The following is a 17,840-nucleotide window of genomic DNA, read 5'->3' on the forward strand; positions in this document are numbered from 1 at the left end:
AAGTTCAATCAATTGGTCCACTATTGGTGTAGTAGGTTTGTTTTTCTTTTGCATTTCACTTCGATGTAAACGTCGGTGTTGTTATTATTACAGTTTGTAGTATTTATGGAAAATTGTGATGTTAGCATCAACTTTTGGGGTTGATATGTTAGTGAGTTCTTACCTATCACACAAAAGAGAACATACAATACTAACGGCAAATGTACACATACACATATAACTGTACATACTTTACTTGTGTGTTCAATAGTTGGAGATAGCCTCAAATTTTGTATAAATACGAGCGGAATCATCCGGAAAAACATTAGTGCTCAAACAGTTCGTGAAGTGAAAAGTAAAATAAAGTAAAGTAAAAAAAATGACTGGTCGTATTAAAGGTGGTAAAGGCTTGGGAAAAGGTGGCGCTACACGTCACAGGAAAGTGCTCCGTGGTAACATCCAAGGTATTACCAAGCCAGCTATTAGATGTTTGGCTCGTCGTGGAGGTGTAAAACGTATCTCTGGCCTGATTTACGAAGAAACTCGTGGTGTTCTGAAGATGTTTTTGGAAAACGTTATTCGTGATGCTGTCACCTACACCGAATATGCTAAGCGTAAAACCGTCACCGCTATGGATGTCGTTTATGCTTTTAAGAGACAAGGTTTCGGCGGTTAAACAAATTCTTGACGCAATTTGGAGAAATCTGTTATTTACAACAAAACAATCTGTCCGTTTCAGGACCACAAAATATATCAAAAAAAGAGATAAAATCTTGTTGAAATCTATTTTTTTAATTAAAACAAAGAAAAAAATAAACACTTATCTTAGGAAATAAACAAATTTTAAAATTTTTATTAAATTTCGTTTTCAGTTTTCTCGTATATTTTTTCTCACAATTCGTAAACAATGTATAAAAATCAAAGAAAGAAAAAATATAAATACTTACTCGTTTCAATTTTCTCAAGAATACTTTCACCGAAAACATTGGAGGTCTCGTATTTTATTCCCGATCATAAACAATTTAGTTGCGTTTCTTCTTCTTCTTTTTCGTATAATATGAGTATTATATAGCGTCGCTTTATCTATGTATTGGTATTATTTAGTCGATATTACTAAAGAACAACCATGCTGTGGCAATAAAGGAATTTCCTTGTGATTTTGGACTTTTTTTCAAACGAATTTTTTCCAAAATTTAAGTTAAAATCGTTGAATATATTTATTAAGTAGACCGTGGATTCATTTTATTTCAAAAAATTTCATTAAAAATTGTAAATTATTCACTAATAATTTCCTTTACAATTTTACCGAAAATTTATTTAAAAATTGAATTTTATTTAAAAATTCTTCATTAAATGAATTTTATTTTATTTATGTTAAATTCTCTTATTCAATTTTCAATTAATTTGTATTTAATTTTTTATTAGGCTATTTTTTAAAAATCACTATTTCCTTTTATTTAATATTATTTTGTTTATTTCCTTATTATTAATTTAAAAATTTTCGATTTCGTCAAAAGCATTCTTAATTTTCATAAAATCTATTTATTATTCTAAATTCCTTTAATTTATTTGCAAATATTTTCATATAAATTTATTTAAATTTTCACTAATATATGCCTTAATTTTTAAAAATTTTCTTATTTTATTTTAATTTAAATATTATTTTATGTTATTTTATTTTTCTTTGTAATTATTTTCGTTAATTTTAATTTCATTATGTTACTTTTATTCTATTTTTTGTGTTAAAAATGTAATTTTTATTTTCATGCATGCGTCGATTTATTTCCACCACAACGCTATTCTGCCGCCAAAATTCCCTTGCTAATCATCATATTTCCACCACAAGACTATTCTGCCGCCAAAATTCCCTTGCAAATCATCTACTTTATGCCTTCCCGAAGAATGCGCCGGGGTGCGATTTTTTCACATAAAATTACTGCGAGCCAAAACCAACTGCCACGTGCTTCTTCTTCGTAGTATTTGGTGACGCCGCGATTTCTCTCTCGCTCTATTCCTGAAATCATAAGAGACAACAACAACAACCAGCACGATTGGAACGGGACTGTGCCTTTCCCTTAACTTTGCCACCTTTACTACGACCAGAAATTTTCACTTTATTTTAGTTTTGAACACTTCACTTAAGCACTGAAAAACACGAATGATAAAAAAAATTGCCTTTTGCCTTTTTGCCCATGGCCATATTTATTGAAATTCGTTCTTACATCTATACCGGATGGCTTACTGTTATATTATTACAAGGATCATATAGCTTTTCGCTACATACAACATTTTTTTTTGTTTATATTAATTACCGCAAGACAATACTTGACAGCAGAAGTCAGACATATAAATATTACGAAAAAGAAATCAAAAGTTATTTGCTATAAAAAAATCAATTATTAAAAATGAGCGATCTATAAATTAACTTATGCTAAAACTTACTAACTAGGGCTAAAACTATGACTTTAAACTACTATTTACATATGTACAATAATGACGAAATACAACTCGTATGTATCACTGGGCAGTGTTATACACTACGTCAGCAGTATCATACGAGTTGTATCGCCTATGATAAAATAATAGACGATTATCTATATATACTAAACCCTCATTTTTTAAGAGAGGAATAGCAGCTGGTGGCAAATGTTTTTTTGACATTATCGATTGGGCATCAAAGGAGTATCTGAGAGCCTCTGCAACAATCTCATTCTCAAACAACACGCTTTTCTCAACAAATTTTTCGGCCCCTTTTATCATGAAGAGATCAATTCTGTCAAAACCAGTCTTGTCATATATGGTCCTACAAGATGTTGATCTGTAAAACCCATTCACCATAAAGCCTTTGCTTAGACCTAGACATGTTCTAAGAACACGACGCTCCCACGTACGTAGCCGTTCCATCTGGTGGGAAGAAATCCCAAACAAAATTGGAAAGGCGTATGTTAATATCGGCCTTATTATTTGGCGATATAAAATCTATTTAAGCTCTTGGGATATAACCCCTTATTCTCATAATATATGGTAGGTAAAATATATCTGTTGGTAGGTAAAATATATCCGTTTTGCCTTTCCCAGAATATAATCTATGTGTCTATTGAAACTATATTTAGAGTCAATTATAAAACCTAAATATTTCACGATGTGAGACAGACTAATTAATTCTGAACCAATTTTTAATACCGGGAAATACGAGCGGAAATTTGGGTATGTTGTACCAGGCTTACCCTTTGTGATCACCGCCGAACATTTGCTAGAGTTCATCTTTTAATTTATACATCTTTTCTATGTCCGTGTTTTTTGATTTTTTAAATGAAATGTTAACTAGGCTAGCAATTTTTACGGTGAAATCGAGAGTTGAAAATAAATTTTTAATTTCATCTACACTGTATTCGTCGGGGAGACCTTCTATTACCAATAAATATGGTAATAGAGGTTTGGGGGTGTGGGTATGAAATTTGTACCCCGCACCCAAAAAGAGGCTTTTGGCTGAATTATAGTTATTCAGTCCCCTAACCTTGACAGAAATAACACCCTTCCTAATAAGTTTTATGATAAAGTCACCTGAGGGGAGAGGTTGCTGCAGAATGCCCGTAACTTCACGAACTCTAACATCATAAATTGTAAATGCTTGCATTAAAACTTTGTCACCACAACCATTATCCTTATAAATATTGCTGGCCTCCTTAGCTGCCGTCTTCTACTGTATGGGTTTTAGCGTTGCTGCATCCTTATTCTTCACATTTCCTTTGGATTTCTTCGGCACAACTGTTTACCAAGGTCCGTTGATATCATCCACACTATTAGGGTTGACTTCACTGTGTCCCCCGTTGGGTGCTGTCGGCAGTGCAACACCATCACTCGCTACATCCATACCGAGCTCTTCGGCTGCCCCGGTAGCCCAGTCACTTTGTTTAGAAGTGCCTTCCGCACCTTCCTTACATTGCCTTTATTTTTGAGTAAGGTAATTTCAGTTGCTTGTTGTTGAATAGTTTTCTCCAACTGCTCAATTCGTCCAAGACCTTTTTGGATCTCATTAAAAGTAGCTTCCAATTTTATACTTTCATAGGGCGAAACGGCGCCAGAATTGCTGCTACTACGTTTCTTTCTGTGCCTGCGTATTGCTGAAGCAGTCTCAGATGCCTCACTTGACATTTCTGAATCCATCTTTTCAGAATTTTTCATAAGAAAAACTTGATCCACGGAATCCACATTTTGCGTCGAAATACTACCTTAAAAGGCCCTCTTCAGGGCCACAAAAAACATTTCAAAAGAGATCATATTTTTGTTGAAACTACAATTTATCATTATTTAGTAATAAATGGATTTTCAAATTATCACATGACTCAGATATTAAGGCATTTAGAAGACAACAATTTATGCTTAATGAAGGCATTAAAATGCAAAATTACAAAAGAGAAGGATTTATAATGTGCAAAAATTGCCAAAAACATGGAAATGCTACAGGTAATTGCAGTATGCCCTATAGGTGTGTAAAATGCCGAAATTCGGAACACGGGCCAGGTAATAGCCCGATTCCTCCAAAAAAAGAATAACGAAGAAATAGTTGTAACAAACCCAATAACAGGTGTGTAAAATGCCGAGATTCGGAACACGGGCCAGGTAATAGCCCGATTCCTCCAAAAAAAAGAATAACGAAGAAATAGTTGTAACAAACCCAATAACAGGGCAAGTAAAGAGAAGTATAGGATTGCCTGTATATTGCTGTAACTGTGATGTAGAAGGCCATTTGTCAAGCTACAAAAAATGCCTTAATAGGCTAAAATTATTAGAAAGACTTTTCCAGAAGAATGAAAATATTCAAATTAATAAGCATAAGACCTTATTTGTAAACTCTAATTTCTCTTACTCCAATGTAGTTAAAGCATGACAGCAATCATTTGTGAATAACAAAGCACCAAAAAAATGGAAATGCCTTTGAAATATTCAATAAAGACTGTATAAATTTAATAGGTAAATATATGCTAACAACGCTTAGAAAAATACAATAATATTCAAAGACGCATAGTCAGCTAAAAACAGATGAAGAAAAGGCCCAGGCAATACTAGGGCTACTACTAGAATTAAGACTAAATGACTAAATTAACATTTATATTTATTAATGTCAATTCAGTAGTCTCACGTCACTAGAGACATTATCTGGAATTATTTATTAAAAAGAACAATTCAGACATATTACTAATAGCTGAGCACAAATTGTCTGATAGGAATAAATTTGATATGAAACATTATATAACATTTCGCCAAGATAGGAGTTGTGACCGAGGGGGTGGAACAGCAATTTTAGTAATAGATTGGAAAAAGGCAGGACGAGTAGCGGCCGATCTAGGTGAAATAGAAGCTACAGTCATAAAACTAAATAACGCTTACAATGACATGATTATTATGTCTTTATATAAAAAACCAACAGATAATCTATTTAATAATCATTCATTGGAAGCAAGGAGGCAGTCATTGGAGCTGACCTTAATGCTAAGAATTCCTTATGGGGAGGTAATACCACTAATATTAGTGGAAATATATTAGGGGAATGGATTGATACCTCTCCAAATTTAATAATTAGACCATCAATCGAGCCAACTACTTGTTATTTCAATTCAAAATCGTTTATTGACATATTCATAACAACTAACAATGTAGGCATATGCTCATCTGACCCATCCAGATGCGTCCAAACATTGGATTATGAGTCAGATCATGAAGCCATAATTATGGAAATAATAACCAATAGAATAGGAAGAAGAATACAAAAAGAAATTTACGATTTTAAAAGCTTTAACAGAAATATTTCTAATAGATATCTAAATAATCAACAACATAGACTATCTCTACCAACCAATAGAAATACGACTGTTGAAGAAATAGATAAGGAAATTGAGATACTGACAGAGATAATAAATGAATCAATGGAAAAAAGTATGAAAAAATTTAAACCAAAATACGGAGTGCTAGCAGAGCTCCCTCAAGATATACTACATTTAATTAATCGAAAGAAAAATTTAAGGCGAAGGAGGCATAGATTTCTAGATCAAGACACCTATATTACCCTTTGTGCCATAATACAGAGAATGGACAAATTAATACATGAAAAAATAAAATTTTTCGAGAAAGTTATTATACCAATAAACTAAGACAAATCAAATGTAATGGAAATGTGTACAAATAATTAAAAAAATATTGCAATATAGAAAGGAGGAAAATTACAGATCTCAAAAATGTGAATAATGAAATTATTTGTAGCAATAAAGATAAGGCAGAAATAATAGCTAAGGAATATTCTAAAATATATAACCTACCTCATAGCCAAATTGTCAAGGAACAGCAAATACCCATCATAAATTTTGACAGCCAAAACACTGCGGATGGAACCCGTAATGAAAGAAGGGTAAAATTAATTAAAGCTGAGGATGTAGGCAATGTCTTGTCAAAACTAAATAATAAAAAAAAAACTGTGGAGAGGACAGGATTCCTAATTTCATCCTAAAGAGGATAAGTAGTAGGCTTTGGGTTCATATTGAATGATATTTAATCATTGCATAAATATAGGATACTTCCCCAAAAAATGGAAACATGCCAAAACATTTTAAAACCTAGAAAAGACCCAACCTCGCCAAAAAAAATTACAAGCCAATATCGCTCTTATCTAACGTAGGAAAAATCCTAAAATATTTATACTAAAATTGATAGAAAATCATATAGATGATAGTAATACATTAAAAGATTTTCAATTTGGATTTAGGAAGGGATTGTCAATAACTCATGCCCTCATGGCTCTTGCCAATAAAGTATCGGCAGGATTTAATAATAGGAGTGCTACAATGGCGGTAAGCTTAGATTTTGAAAGGCGTTTGATACTGTATGGCAAGCAGGTATAATAAAAAATGGAGGAAACATACGGGTTTGAAAATCAAATTATACAATTAATTAAAAATTATCTACATTAAATAACATTTTCAGTAGAAATAGAGGAAAGTAGATTCATTAAATATAACATTAAAGCAGGAGTTCCACAAGGCTCAGTTTTAGGGTCGGTATTGTACCGGTATTGTATTGTAATTTTGGTTTCATATTTTGAAATTTAACTGATTTCCTAAATGTAGATACCCATATTAGAAAAAAATATTTAATATCAATGCGGGTGACAACCCTTTTTTGCTGACGAGCTTTTAAAGTCAGCTGTTTGAAAGACACTTTGTTTTGCCACAACTGGCGGTAAAGATCAGCTAATATCAAGTGATTGTGATTTAACAAAATTGAAAAAAAAAAAAATAAAATGTGTAATTATGGAAAACGTTAGTGCAGGTATGTAAAATTGAGACGAGATGCCCTTTTTGTCATAACTGTCTGTTGTTGTAATACTGTGAAATGTTTTGTTTATGTATAACTTTATACAAAATCTATAAATTGTGGTTGTGTTCCGTGGAGTATAACTCGTGAATGGCAAAGCATTGCAAAAAGATATAAATGCCAAGTTATTAACAAAAGTGTGTTAATTAATGAGTAACTAGCCTTTTTTGCTCTATTTTGTGCCAACAAGTGTTTTGCAGATAAATATGTGTTTGCCCATGCAGCGCTTATTGAAATTTGGAGCAGCAACAATCGCTCAGAAGACGCACTTGTGAAATATGTGTTACAGAATATCAATAATATCAGTTTAAATGAAGATCAAATGCGTTTGATATCAGAACAAGTTAATTTTGTTAATTATATAAAAAAAGCATTTGCCAAAGTGCAACCGTAAACTAGAGCGATTTAAAACTAAACATTCAAAATGGCTTAGCAAAAGTATAATTATAGTAATGAATGAGCAGTGTGTTTCCCCAAATCATCTTGGGAGAATAAAAAATGAATACAAAACAAATTTTACTTCAATAGCTTCATAAACAAAAAAGTTGGGTCAAATCGGCCAGATCGGCTATATAGCAGCTATATGAAATAGTGCCCCAAATCATATGAAAATTAGTAGGTAATCTTGGGGGCATGAAAAAAGAATACAAATCAAATTTCACTTCAATAGCTTCATAAACAAAAAAGTTGGGCCAAATCGGCCAGATCGGCTATATAGCATCTATATGAAGTATCGCCCCAAACCATATGAAAATTCGTAGGGCATCTTGGGGGCATAAACAATGTATACAAACCAAATTTCAATTCAATAGCTTTAAAATTAGAGTTAATGCCAAAATAAACGTAAAAAAAATATAGTGCAGTGGTGAAGATCAATAATATAGCAATTGAAACTGTTAATGAATTAAAATATTTAGGAGTTATCTTAGATGAAAATATTCATTTAGAAATCATATAGAATATATCCTAAGAAATGCAATTAAATAAAAAACGAGGTTTAAGTTGCCATATCAACTACTTCGACCAATATTATCTTATGCTTTTACTATTTGGTTTGACATATCGTCAACCAAAATGGAGAAAATCAGTATCTTTGAAAGAAGAATGTTGGCATATTGCCTTAATATGAAAACAAAACAATTACAAGATGGCAGTTCCAGGGCACACTCTAGAAGGGAATTACATAAAGCCAGTAAAACAAAAAGAATAGACAAAATCATGATGGAATCTGCACTAAAAATGTTAGATAGGTGCCAAACACATGAAAAATCTATTATAAAAAATAGAGTAAAATAGAGTAATAAAGGAAATATTTAATAGATATCTGGAAAATGATGGGCATTTATCACCCATGTGCTTAATTCATTTAAATAACAAAAACCTAATATTTAATGAAGAAGGAAAATATTATTTTAAAATAGAAGACATTGATAGATGAGACTTAATATAGAAAATACTGTGTATAGCACTGAACAATTTGAATAAGGAAAATCAAATATTGTACATATGTAAATAGTAGTTTTAAGTAGCATAGTTTTTTATTTTTAGTATATAAGATTGAAATGCAAAACAAGTTTTTTCTACCCTTTTTCTTGTTATCTTTATAAACAAAAAATGACAAAGTCAAAATAAATCAAAAATTGGAAATGGGGCTGGCCTACCTGATTAATTAATATAATTAAATGAAATATTCCTTAAAAAAGTATTACACTGTAAGAAAAAAACCTATGCTTATGTAATTACAGTTAAGGAAAACATTGTAAAACAAATGAATTGGGTAAATAAAATAAATCTTGAAATCTTGAATCCGGAAAAAACATTAGTGCTCAAACAGTTCGTGAAGTGAAAAGTGAAATAAACTAAAGTGAAAAAATGACTGGTCGTGGTAAGGGTGGTAAAGGCTTGGGAAAAGGTGGCGCTAAACGTCACAGGAAAGTGCTCCAGCTATTAGACGTTTGGCTCGTCGTGGCGGTGTAAAACGTATCTCTGGCCTGATTTACGAAGAAACTCGTGGTGTTCTGAAGGTATTTTTGGAAAATGTTATTCGTGATGCTGTCACCTACACCGAACATGCTAAGCGTAAAACCGTCACCGCTATGGATGTCATATATGCTTTGAAGAGACAAGGCCGTACCTTGTACGGTTTCGGCGGTCTAACAAATTCTTGACGCAATTTGGAGAAATCTTTTTTTTTCCAACAAAACAAACGGTCCTTTTCAGGACCACAAAATATATCAAAAAAGAGATACTATCTTGTTGAAATCTATTTTTTAAATTAAAATAAAGGAAATAATAAACACTTATCTTAGGAAATAAAGGAATTTTAAAATTTTTAATAAATTTCGTTTTCAGCTTTCTCGTATTTTTTTTTCTCAAATTCGTGAAAAATGTATAAAAATCAAAGAAAAAAATATAAATACTTTCTCGTTTCAATTTTCTCAAGAATATTTTCACCGAAACATTGTTTTACCGAGGTCTCGTATTTTATTCCCGATCATAAACATGCCGTCGGCAACTCACATCGCTAAACACATTTAGTTGCTCTTCTTCTCTTTCGTATAATATGAGTATAACATAGCGTCGCTTTACGTATGTATGTATTAGTATTATTTAGTCGATATTAGTAAAGAACAACCATGCTGTGGCAATAAAGGAATTTCGTTGTGATTTTGGACTTTTTTTAAATGAACTTTTTCCAAAATTTATTTTAAAATCGTTGAAAGTATTTATTAAATAGATCGTTGATTAATTTTATTTCAAAAAATTTCATTAAAAATTGTAAATTATTCACCAATCATTTCCTTTAAAATTTTACCGAACATTTTTTTAAAAATTGAATTTTATTTAAACATTCTTCATTACATGAATTTTATTTTATTTATGTTAAATGCTCTTATTCAATTTTCAATTAATTTGAATTTAATCTTTCATTAGATTATTTTTTAAAAATCACTATTTCCTTTTATTTAATGTTATCTTCATTTTCATAAAATCTATTTATTATTCTAAATTCCTTTAATTTTTTTTGCAAATATTTTCATACAAATTTCTTTAAATTTTCATTAATATTTGCCTTTTTTTTAATTTTCTTATTTTATTTTAATTTAATTATTGATTTACGTTATTTTATTTTTCTTTGTAATTATTTTCGTTAATTTTAATTTCATTATGTTACTTATATTCTATTTTTTGTGCTATATAGCATCATAGCACCACAACGTACTTTTATTTTCATGCATGCGTTGATTTATTTCCACCACAACACTATTCTGCCGCCAAAATTCCCTTGCTAATCATCATATTTCCACCACAAGACTATTCTGCCGCCAAAATTCCCTTGCAAATCATCTACTTTATGCCTTCCCGAAGAATGCGCCGGGGTGCGATTTTTTCACATAAAATTACTGCGAGCCAAAACCAACTGCCACGTGCTTCTTCTTCGTAGTATTTGGTGACGCCGCGATTTCTCTCTCGCTCTATTCCTGAAATCATAAGAGACAACAACAACAACACAAATATGCAACTGAGAACGAAAAACAGTTATTCTGCCAACGTGTCATAGAAAATTATTGAGAATTATTATTTTTTTCAAAGAAATGTAGTTTGAGGGCATTCTTTCTCTTTTGAAATATTTTTTGTCGTCCTGAAAAGGACAGATTGGTTGATTTTAGTATGGAATTATACGATGGTCTGTATTCTTCTTCTTCGTTCCATAATACCTTTCGAGATAATTTAGGCTTTCTTTTCGGCTTGGATGTTTGGCAATACACCACCTTGGGCAATGGTAACGCCAGACAGCAATTTGTTGAATTCTTCGTCGTTACGGATGGCCAATTGCAAGTGACGGGGAATGATGCGAGTCTTCTTGTTGTGACGGGCAGCATTGCCAGCCAATTCCAAGACTTCAGCAGCCAAATATTCAATGACAGCGGCTAAATAGCATAGTTGCCTCTCCGCAACAGACGATGGATACGACCGACGGGAAATTGAAGACCATCACAATTGGAACGGGACTTTGCCTTTCCCTTAACTTTGCCACCTTTACCACGACCAGAAATTTTCACTTTATTTTCGTTTTGAACACTTCACCTAAGTACTGAAAAACACAAATGATAAAAGATTGCCAGGTTTTTCAGGTTCTAAATTTGCCATTTATTTATTAATTTATTTGGTTACATTTTGCATTTAAATGACTAAAGTAATTTTTAGATAGTAATTACACATATTCTTGGTGCACATGAATCTACGAAAAAGTTACATATTTGTTTTTCTGTTACATTTTGGTGTTAACAAAGGATTGTTATTATTATTTATTTTTTAAATTGAATTTCATCACATATATGTTGTTTTTTGCCCACAAAATTAAAAAAGGCCATTTTTAAAGATTTCTTATATACTAATCTTATAAATAAACTTATACTAATTTCTTATTCTAAATACTTTTAACTAACTATATACAATATATACAAATTACTGCTCCATATTATATAGGGTCAGTAGTGGGATCAAATCTTGATATCCTTCTGGGATAATAAAATAAATTAATAATTTTGGTAAAAGATACCTGCTTCTTTTAATTTAATTAATGCTATTGGTGGTAAATGCTTTCTAGTGCAGAGTACTTCAAAATCTTCTACATTGTAAATGAAGTTCTGTACTATCATATTTTCACTATCTCTGTATTTCTCAAAGAACTTAAAAACCAAATCCATCATAAAAACATCTATTCTGCTAAAGTTGATGGCGTCATAAATGTTTCTGTTTGATAGCTTTCTAATTTCTCCCAGACAATTTGTACCAGCTCTTAAGCCTACAGCTGCACATATAGCCTTCCTTTCGAATCTACGTATCCTTTCCATCTGAGCTGAGGAGAGATCAGCCCATGATGGAAAGGCATACGCTATCGTGGGCCTTATTATTTGTTTGTACATTAATAATCTAATGTCCGAGGTAAGACCTCCTTTAATTCTAAATATTTTTTGATACATAAAATAGGTTCTTTTGGCTTTAGCCAGGACTGCGGACTGCAGAAATCAAAGTTTTTATTAAATATTACCCCTAGATATTTAATTTTGTCTGAGTGCCCTATGAATTGACCATAAATTTTTACCCTGGGTATGTGTCTTCTGAAACTCGGGAAAATTTGTCTTGCTTTACCACTCAATATAACAGCAAGGCATTTTGGGACGTTTAATTTTAGTTCCCATTTTTTAAAATAGTCACATAGCTTTTCTAGATATTTATTTATTTCCCGCTCAATAGTATGCGCAATTCGTCCGCTCATTGCTATAATGACATCATCTGCATGTGTTAATAGTAGTCCTCCTTCAGGTGTCCCAGAAATATCACTGATGAATATATTATGCAACACCGGGCCCAAAAGTGATCCCTGTGGGACACCTGAATGAACCGGGGTTTTGCTCAGATACATTATCTCCGACTTTAATTCTGAATTGCCTATCCTTTAGAAAGTCTGTCACCATTCTACAGATTTGTCTGTCAAAACCAAAGGATTGTAACTTATAAAGTATACCTTTTTGCCATACTTTATCAAAGGCTTTTTTAAGGTCTAGTGCTAAAGCCATAGTACCCATATTTCTCCTGTACCCATTTGTAACATAATTTGTAAATGCTACAAGGGCATGTGAAGTAGAATGCTGTGGTCTAAAGCCGAATTGGCAATCTCTTAGAATTTTGTGTTCTTCTATGGTATGTTTAATTTTTTCAAGAAGAAAACATTTGAAAAGTTTACTAAATGGGGACAGGAGAGATATGGGTCTATAATCTTCACAATATTTACCATTTGTATTTGGTTTTTTTTAATTGGTATTACTAAAGCTTTCTTCCATTTGTTTGAAAAGTAACCGAAATTAAAAGCCTGGTTAAAAAGAATAGCTAGAAAATTGCATATTGCACTTCCAGCTTTCTTTATGGCTATATCCGGGATCCCATCTATTCCACTAGATTTTTTGGAGGATCTTTTAGGATCACCTAAATTCGAAATTTTAGGAGCAAGATACATAGAAATGAATATTTTGGGCAGGCCTTCTGTCTTCTATAGTTTGATACCACAAATTCGATGTTGCCTGTGTTTATTGTTATTTCTTCATATTTATATGAACTTTTTATGAGTATGGCTGTTCCAGCTCCTTTTTTTAATCCCTACATTGTTGATGAAGTTTATGTCTATATGACATTTTATGTTCTGCCAGTAACAATATATCTGGCTTATGTTTTTTAATGAAATTGTTTGAGTAATGTCTTCTTTCAAGAGACACTATAGAATTCACACTGAGAAATATGCATTTCAACATTTATACCCCTTAATGTACATCAAGAGACCCAGTATAGCAGTGGATTTTCCTTCTGCTGTCTGAATTTCATGATATTGTTTTTGATAATTTTCAAGATCAGTTAATAATTCTGTCATGTTTTTGCCAAATGAATTTTTGCATTCATTTGCCAAAGACATCGATAAAAATGCAGGTCGCTCTGTTGCCTTGTGTTCCTAGGCAGGGTTTTTCACTGGCAGCTGCTGCGTACGATCCATACCTAGCTCCTAATATCTTTTCAGTTCTAATTTTATTGGCTGCTCCTCTTTCCTTTCTTGCCTTAAAATGGCTACTCTGGTTGGGCAATCACGTGCACTAGCAACATGTCCCTCCATCTTACAATTTACACAATTTTTGCTCCAATCCCAGTATCACTTTCCTCACAGTCTTTGCATAAAATTAGGCAATTACCCGCACCATGTTGCTCGCTGCATTTTACACAATTGTAAATCATGCCACGGTTACTCGCAAAATGCCCTGGTTTTGGCAATTTACACATTGGATATATTCCCTTCCTTTTGCCTTTTTAAATGCTACGCAACAGTCTAATATTCTATTAACTTTGTATAGCTTCTGAATTTCTGTACTCCGCTCTAGTCTAACAATCAGAGCCTATTTTCGCTATTTTTTGAATAATGATTTTAAAATTTAGATTTTCAAGAAATTCTTTCACTTCTTCTATTGTATACATGTGAGATAATCTTTCAGTTATCACCGAATATGGAAGTAGTTGTTTAGGCGTGTGTGTGTGAAATTTGTATTTTCTCTCTTTAAGTAAATGTTTAATTTTTTTTTTTTCAAATTTATCTAAACCTGTTATTTTTATAGAAAATACTGTTTTCCTAATAATTTTTATAACAAAGTTCGATTGTCCTATATAAAGGTCCAAAATTCCTGCGATTTCTTGAAATTGACAGTCATATAATATTATGGGTGGTTAATTCTAACTCTTTCTATTATTTTTATTGGTTGTTCTGCCTCTTTGTGCTGTTGCTGCCAGGGGATGAGTAGTTTCTGCGCCTGGTTTGTTGGTTGTCGTTGTTATGTTATCTGCACCTAAAGTTGTTTTTGTAGTGCAGTCCTCGTTTGTTGTATGTCTGCTTTCGATTTCAGCTAATTCTGCAGCCCAATCATCTTTGCTCGTTGATGTCCCAGACAGTATTGGCGTCTTGCCTGTCTTTAATAACGCTTGGCTTGCGTTTATCTCTGCTTCTGGTGAATTTTGGACTGATATTGTGCCACCTTCAATGTCCATTAATTCAAGATATGGTGTACTAATTTCATCTTCATATACAGCCAGACGTTTTTGTAGGTCTTGTATAATTCTTTTGTAGCTGTTTTCTTTAGAAGCTGCTGCTGTAAGTTGCCTTGCAGAGTGCTCTCGTAGTTTAGTAAGTCTGCTGGGTTCGATTTCCAGTGCTTGTATGCGAGACTCAATTTTATTTTCAGTCATTGTATCTTCGTAGCTGCTCTTTCTCTTTCTTCCTTTTAATATGGATAATTTTGTGTTTTCATCTGCTTCAATGGGTGTTTTTAATATAACCTCGTCCACAGTGTACTTTTGTTTTGAATTGCCTGCAGCAGACAATAATTCCTCCTCAACAGAAGACATGCCAGCGGCTAAAATTCAACGTCGCCGACGGGATTGTTGAGATTGTTAAAACCACAATAAACAACAAAAATTTTATCTCCGTTTTTTTTAGAACGAGAATTTTATCTCTTTAATTTGTGGTTTTTTTAAGACACTAGCACTTTTCACTTTATTTTAGATTTGAACACTTCACTTAAGCACTGAAAACACAAATGATAAAAATTTTCTTTCTTTCTTTCTAAAAATAATAAATTATTACCAATTTCTTCAAATACATCGGGCAAAAATAATTTTCTAAATCCATACGGAGAAAATTCATGCTCAAATGTTTTAACATGCGTAAAAACAATAAAAAATTTGCTGGAAAGGAAAAGAACATATTTCATACATCATTACTGAAAACAATTAAATAGGTGGGGCAGTATTTTAACTGGAAATTTTTAAAACTCACATGAAATAATTCGTAGAAATTAAAGGCAGAGATTTTTTTCCCGCTAAATTGAATAGTCCACAACAGAAAAAAAAATTATCGAAGGGGCCTAAAATGAGAGAAATAGACAAATTTTGCGCCAAAAATTATGAAGAGAGGAATTTTTGTTTAACGGGAACAGGAAAAAACAAAATGGACAAAGAAATCCCGTTAGCAAAATGTATGTGGTAGTTGTTTTTATGAGTCATAGTATGTTTTTAGGAAGGGAGTGCAAAAGTGATAATAAATTAAAGAAAGAATCGATGATAAAAAATTAAAGAAATTATCAATATGGAAGTCAAGATCAAAAAATAAAAAAATAGTGTCGAAAAATCATCAACGAAAAAAGCAACATCAAAAAATATATTTTTATTTTAAAAAATGTTAATAATTGTTGAAAAATAATCAAAGTCCTAAATTCTTTTTATTTATTTCAAAAAATTACTAAAAATTGTAGATAGAGTGAAAAAATATATTTTTTTTTTGTAAAATATTTGTGGTCATGAAAAGGCCAATTGGATATCCTTAGGCATGATGGTGACACGCTTAGCATGGGTGGCGCACAAGTTAGTATCAACCAAGTAGGCTTCGCTGGCTTCTTGCAAGGCCATAATAGCAGAGCTCTGGAAACGCAAGTCGGTTTTGAAATCTTGAGCGATTTCACGAACCAAACGCTGGAAGGGCAATTTGCGGATCAACAATTCAGTACTCTTCTGGTAACGACGGATTTCACACAAAGCAACTGTACCAGGACGAAAACGACGAGGCTTCTTAACACCGCCGGTGGCTGGGGCTCTCTTACGGGCAGCTTTGGTAGCTAGTTGTTTACGGGGAGCCTTTCCACCGGTCGATTTACGGGCAGTTTGCTTAGTACGAGCCATTTTTCACTTGAATTTTTTCACTTCACTAGAGATATGCGCACAAACAATTAACACTGTAATAACGTTACCATCGCCACTAAAGCGAGTATTTATAGAAAATTGTGCTGTTAGCATTAACTTTTGGGGTTGATATATTAGTGAATTCTTACCTATCGGTATACCAAATGTACACGCACATACAAAAGAGAAGATACAATACTAACGGCAAATGTACACACACATATAACAGTACATACTTTACTTGTGTGTTCAATAGTTGGTATAAATACGAGCGGAATCATCCGGAAAAAAACGTACTTTTGCCGTGAACAGTGAACATCGTGATAGCTATCTAAAAAGTGACTTATAAATAGTGCAGTGAAGAGTAAATTAAAGCTTTTTTTAGTGTTCTTAAAGTGAGTGAACTTAAAGAAACAAATCCAAGTGAACTTATATTTCTACAAGGGGTAAGGCAAAGTTGCCTGAGTCCCAAAAACATTAAAAATAACTATCTAAAAATGGATCCTGGCGAAGTTGTTTCTGACCAAGGTAGTACTAATACCGAAAGCACATGTGAAGTTAAAGGAAAACATAGAAAGCGTAAAAACGAAAAAAATATCTCCAGTAATACAGATGAAGAACAAATTTTTAAATTAAAAAAAGACCTTGAAAGCGAAAATGAACGTAATCAAAAACTCATTCCATTTTAAATGAAGTTATGAAGGATCGTGAGAGTATGAAAATAAAACTAAAGTAATTGGAAAATAACATTAAACCATTGAAAAATAATGAAATTATTGAACAATCTAATAAGAAACATGTGAATGAAAACTTATCACACATAGACATTGTAAATGATGTTACAAAAAATACTCTAGACAAACCAGTGAAGACCAGCCCCACCTATATTTAAAATATATAATGTTAATATAAAAGAGATATCAAACAAATTAAATAACCTATTAGGACATAACTTGCTTACTTTCAACGTTATAAATAAGAACTTAATTTCCTTGAAACTATCTAAATCTGAAGATCATTCAAAAGCTAAAGAATTTCTAACTGAAAACAATTATTCTTTTTTCACATATACTCCAAAAGAAGAAAAACCAATTTCATTCTTAATTAAAAAATTAACAGGCGCATTTGTGAAAGAGGACATTTTAAATTACTATAAAGAGAGAGAAAATGAATTACGTATAAAAATATTAAATATTATAGAACTTAAAGGAAGCAATTGG

At 32.2% G+C, this 17,840-nt stretch overlaps 2 protein-coding genes and 1 pseudogene across 2 annotated transcripts; 2 read left to right on the forward strand and 1 right to left on the reverse strand.

Annotated features, from left to right (window-relative positions):
* Nucleotides 1-358: 358 nt before the first annotated feature.
* LOC101888272 (histone H4-like) lies at nucleotides 359-655 on the forward strand. The gene has a single exon (XM_020038778.2). The coding sequence runs from the start codon at nucleotides 359-361 to the stop codon at nucleotides 653-655; it is 297 nt and encodes a 98-aa protein (XP_019894337.2).
* An 8,536-nt stretch (nucleotides 656-9,191) lies between these two features.
* On the forward strand, nucleotides 9,192-9,515 carry LOC101888445 (histone H4-like; annotated as a pseudogene).
* A 6,724-nt stretch (nucleotides 9,516-16,239) lies between these two features.
* On the reverse strand, nucleotides 16,240-16,651 carry LOC105261427 (histone H3-like). Its single transcript, XM_011296536.3, has one exon. The coding sequence runs from the start codon at nucleotides 16,618-16,620 to the stop codon at nucleotides 16,240-16,242; it is 381 nt and encodes a 126-aa protein (XP_011294838.2). The 5' UTR covers nucleotides 16,621-16,651.
* Nucleotides 16,652-17,840: the final 1,189 nt, after the last annotated feature.

Source organism: Musca domestica, unplaced genomic scaffold (assembly GCF_030504385.1).
Source record: "Musca domestica strain aabys unplaced genomic scaffold, Musca_domestica.polishedcontigs.V.1.1 5, whole genome shotgun sequence".
Taxonomy (NCBI): domain Eukaryota; kingdom Metazoa; phylum Arthropoda; class Insecta; order Diptera; family Muscidae; genus Musca; species Musca domestica.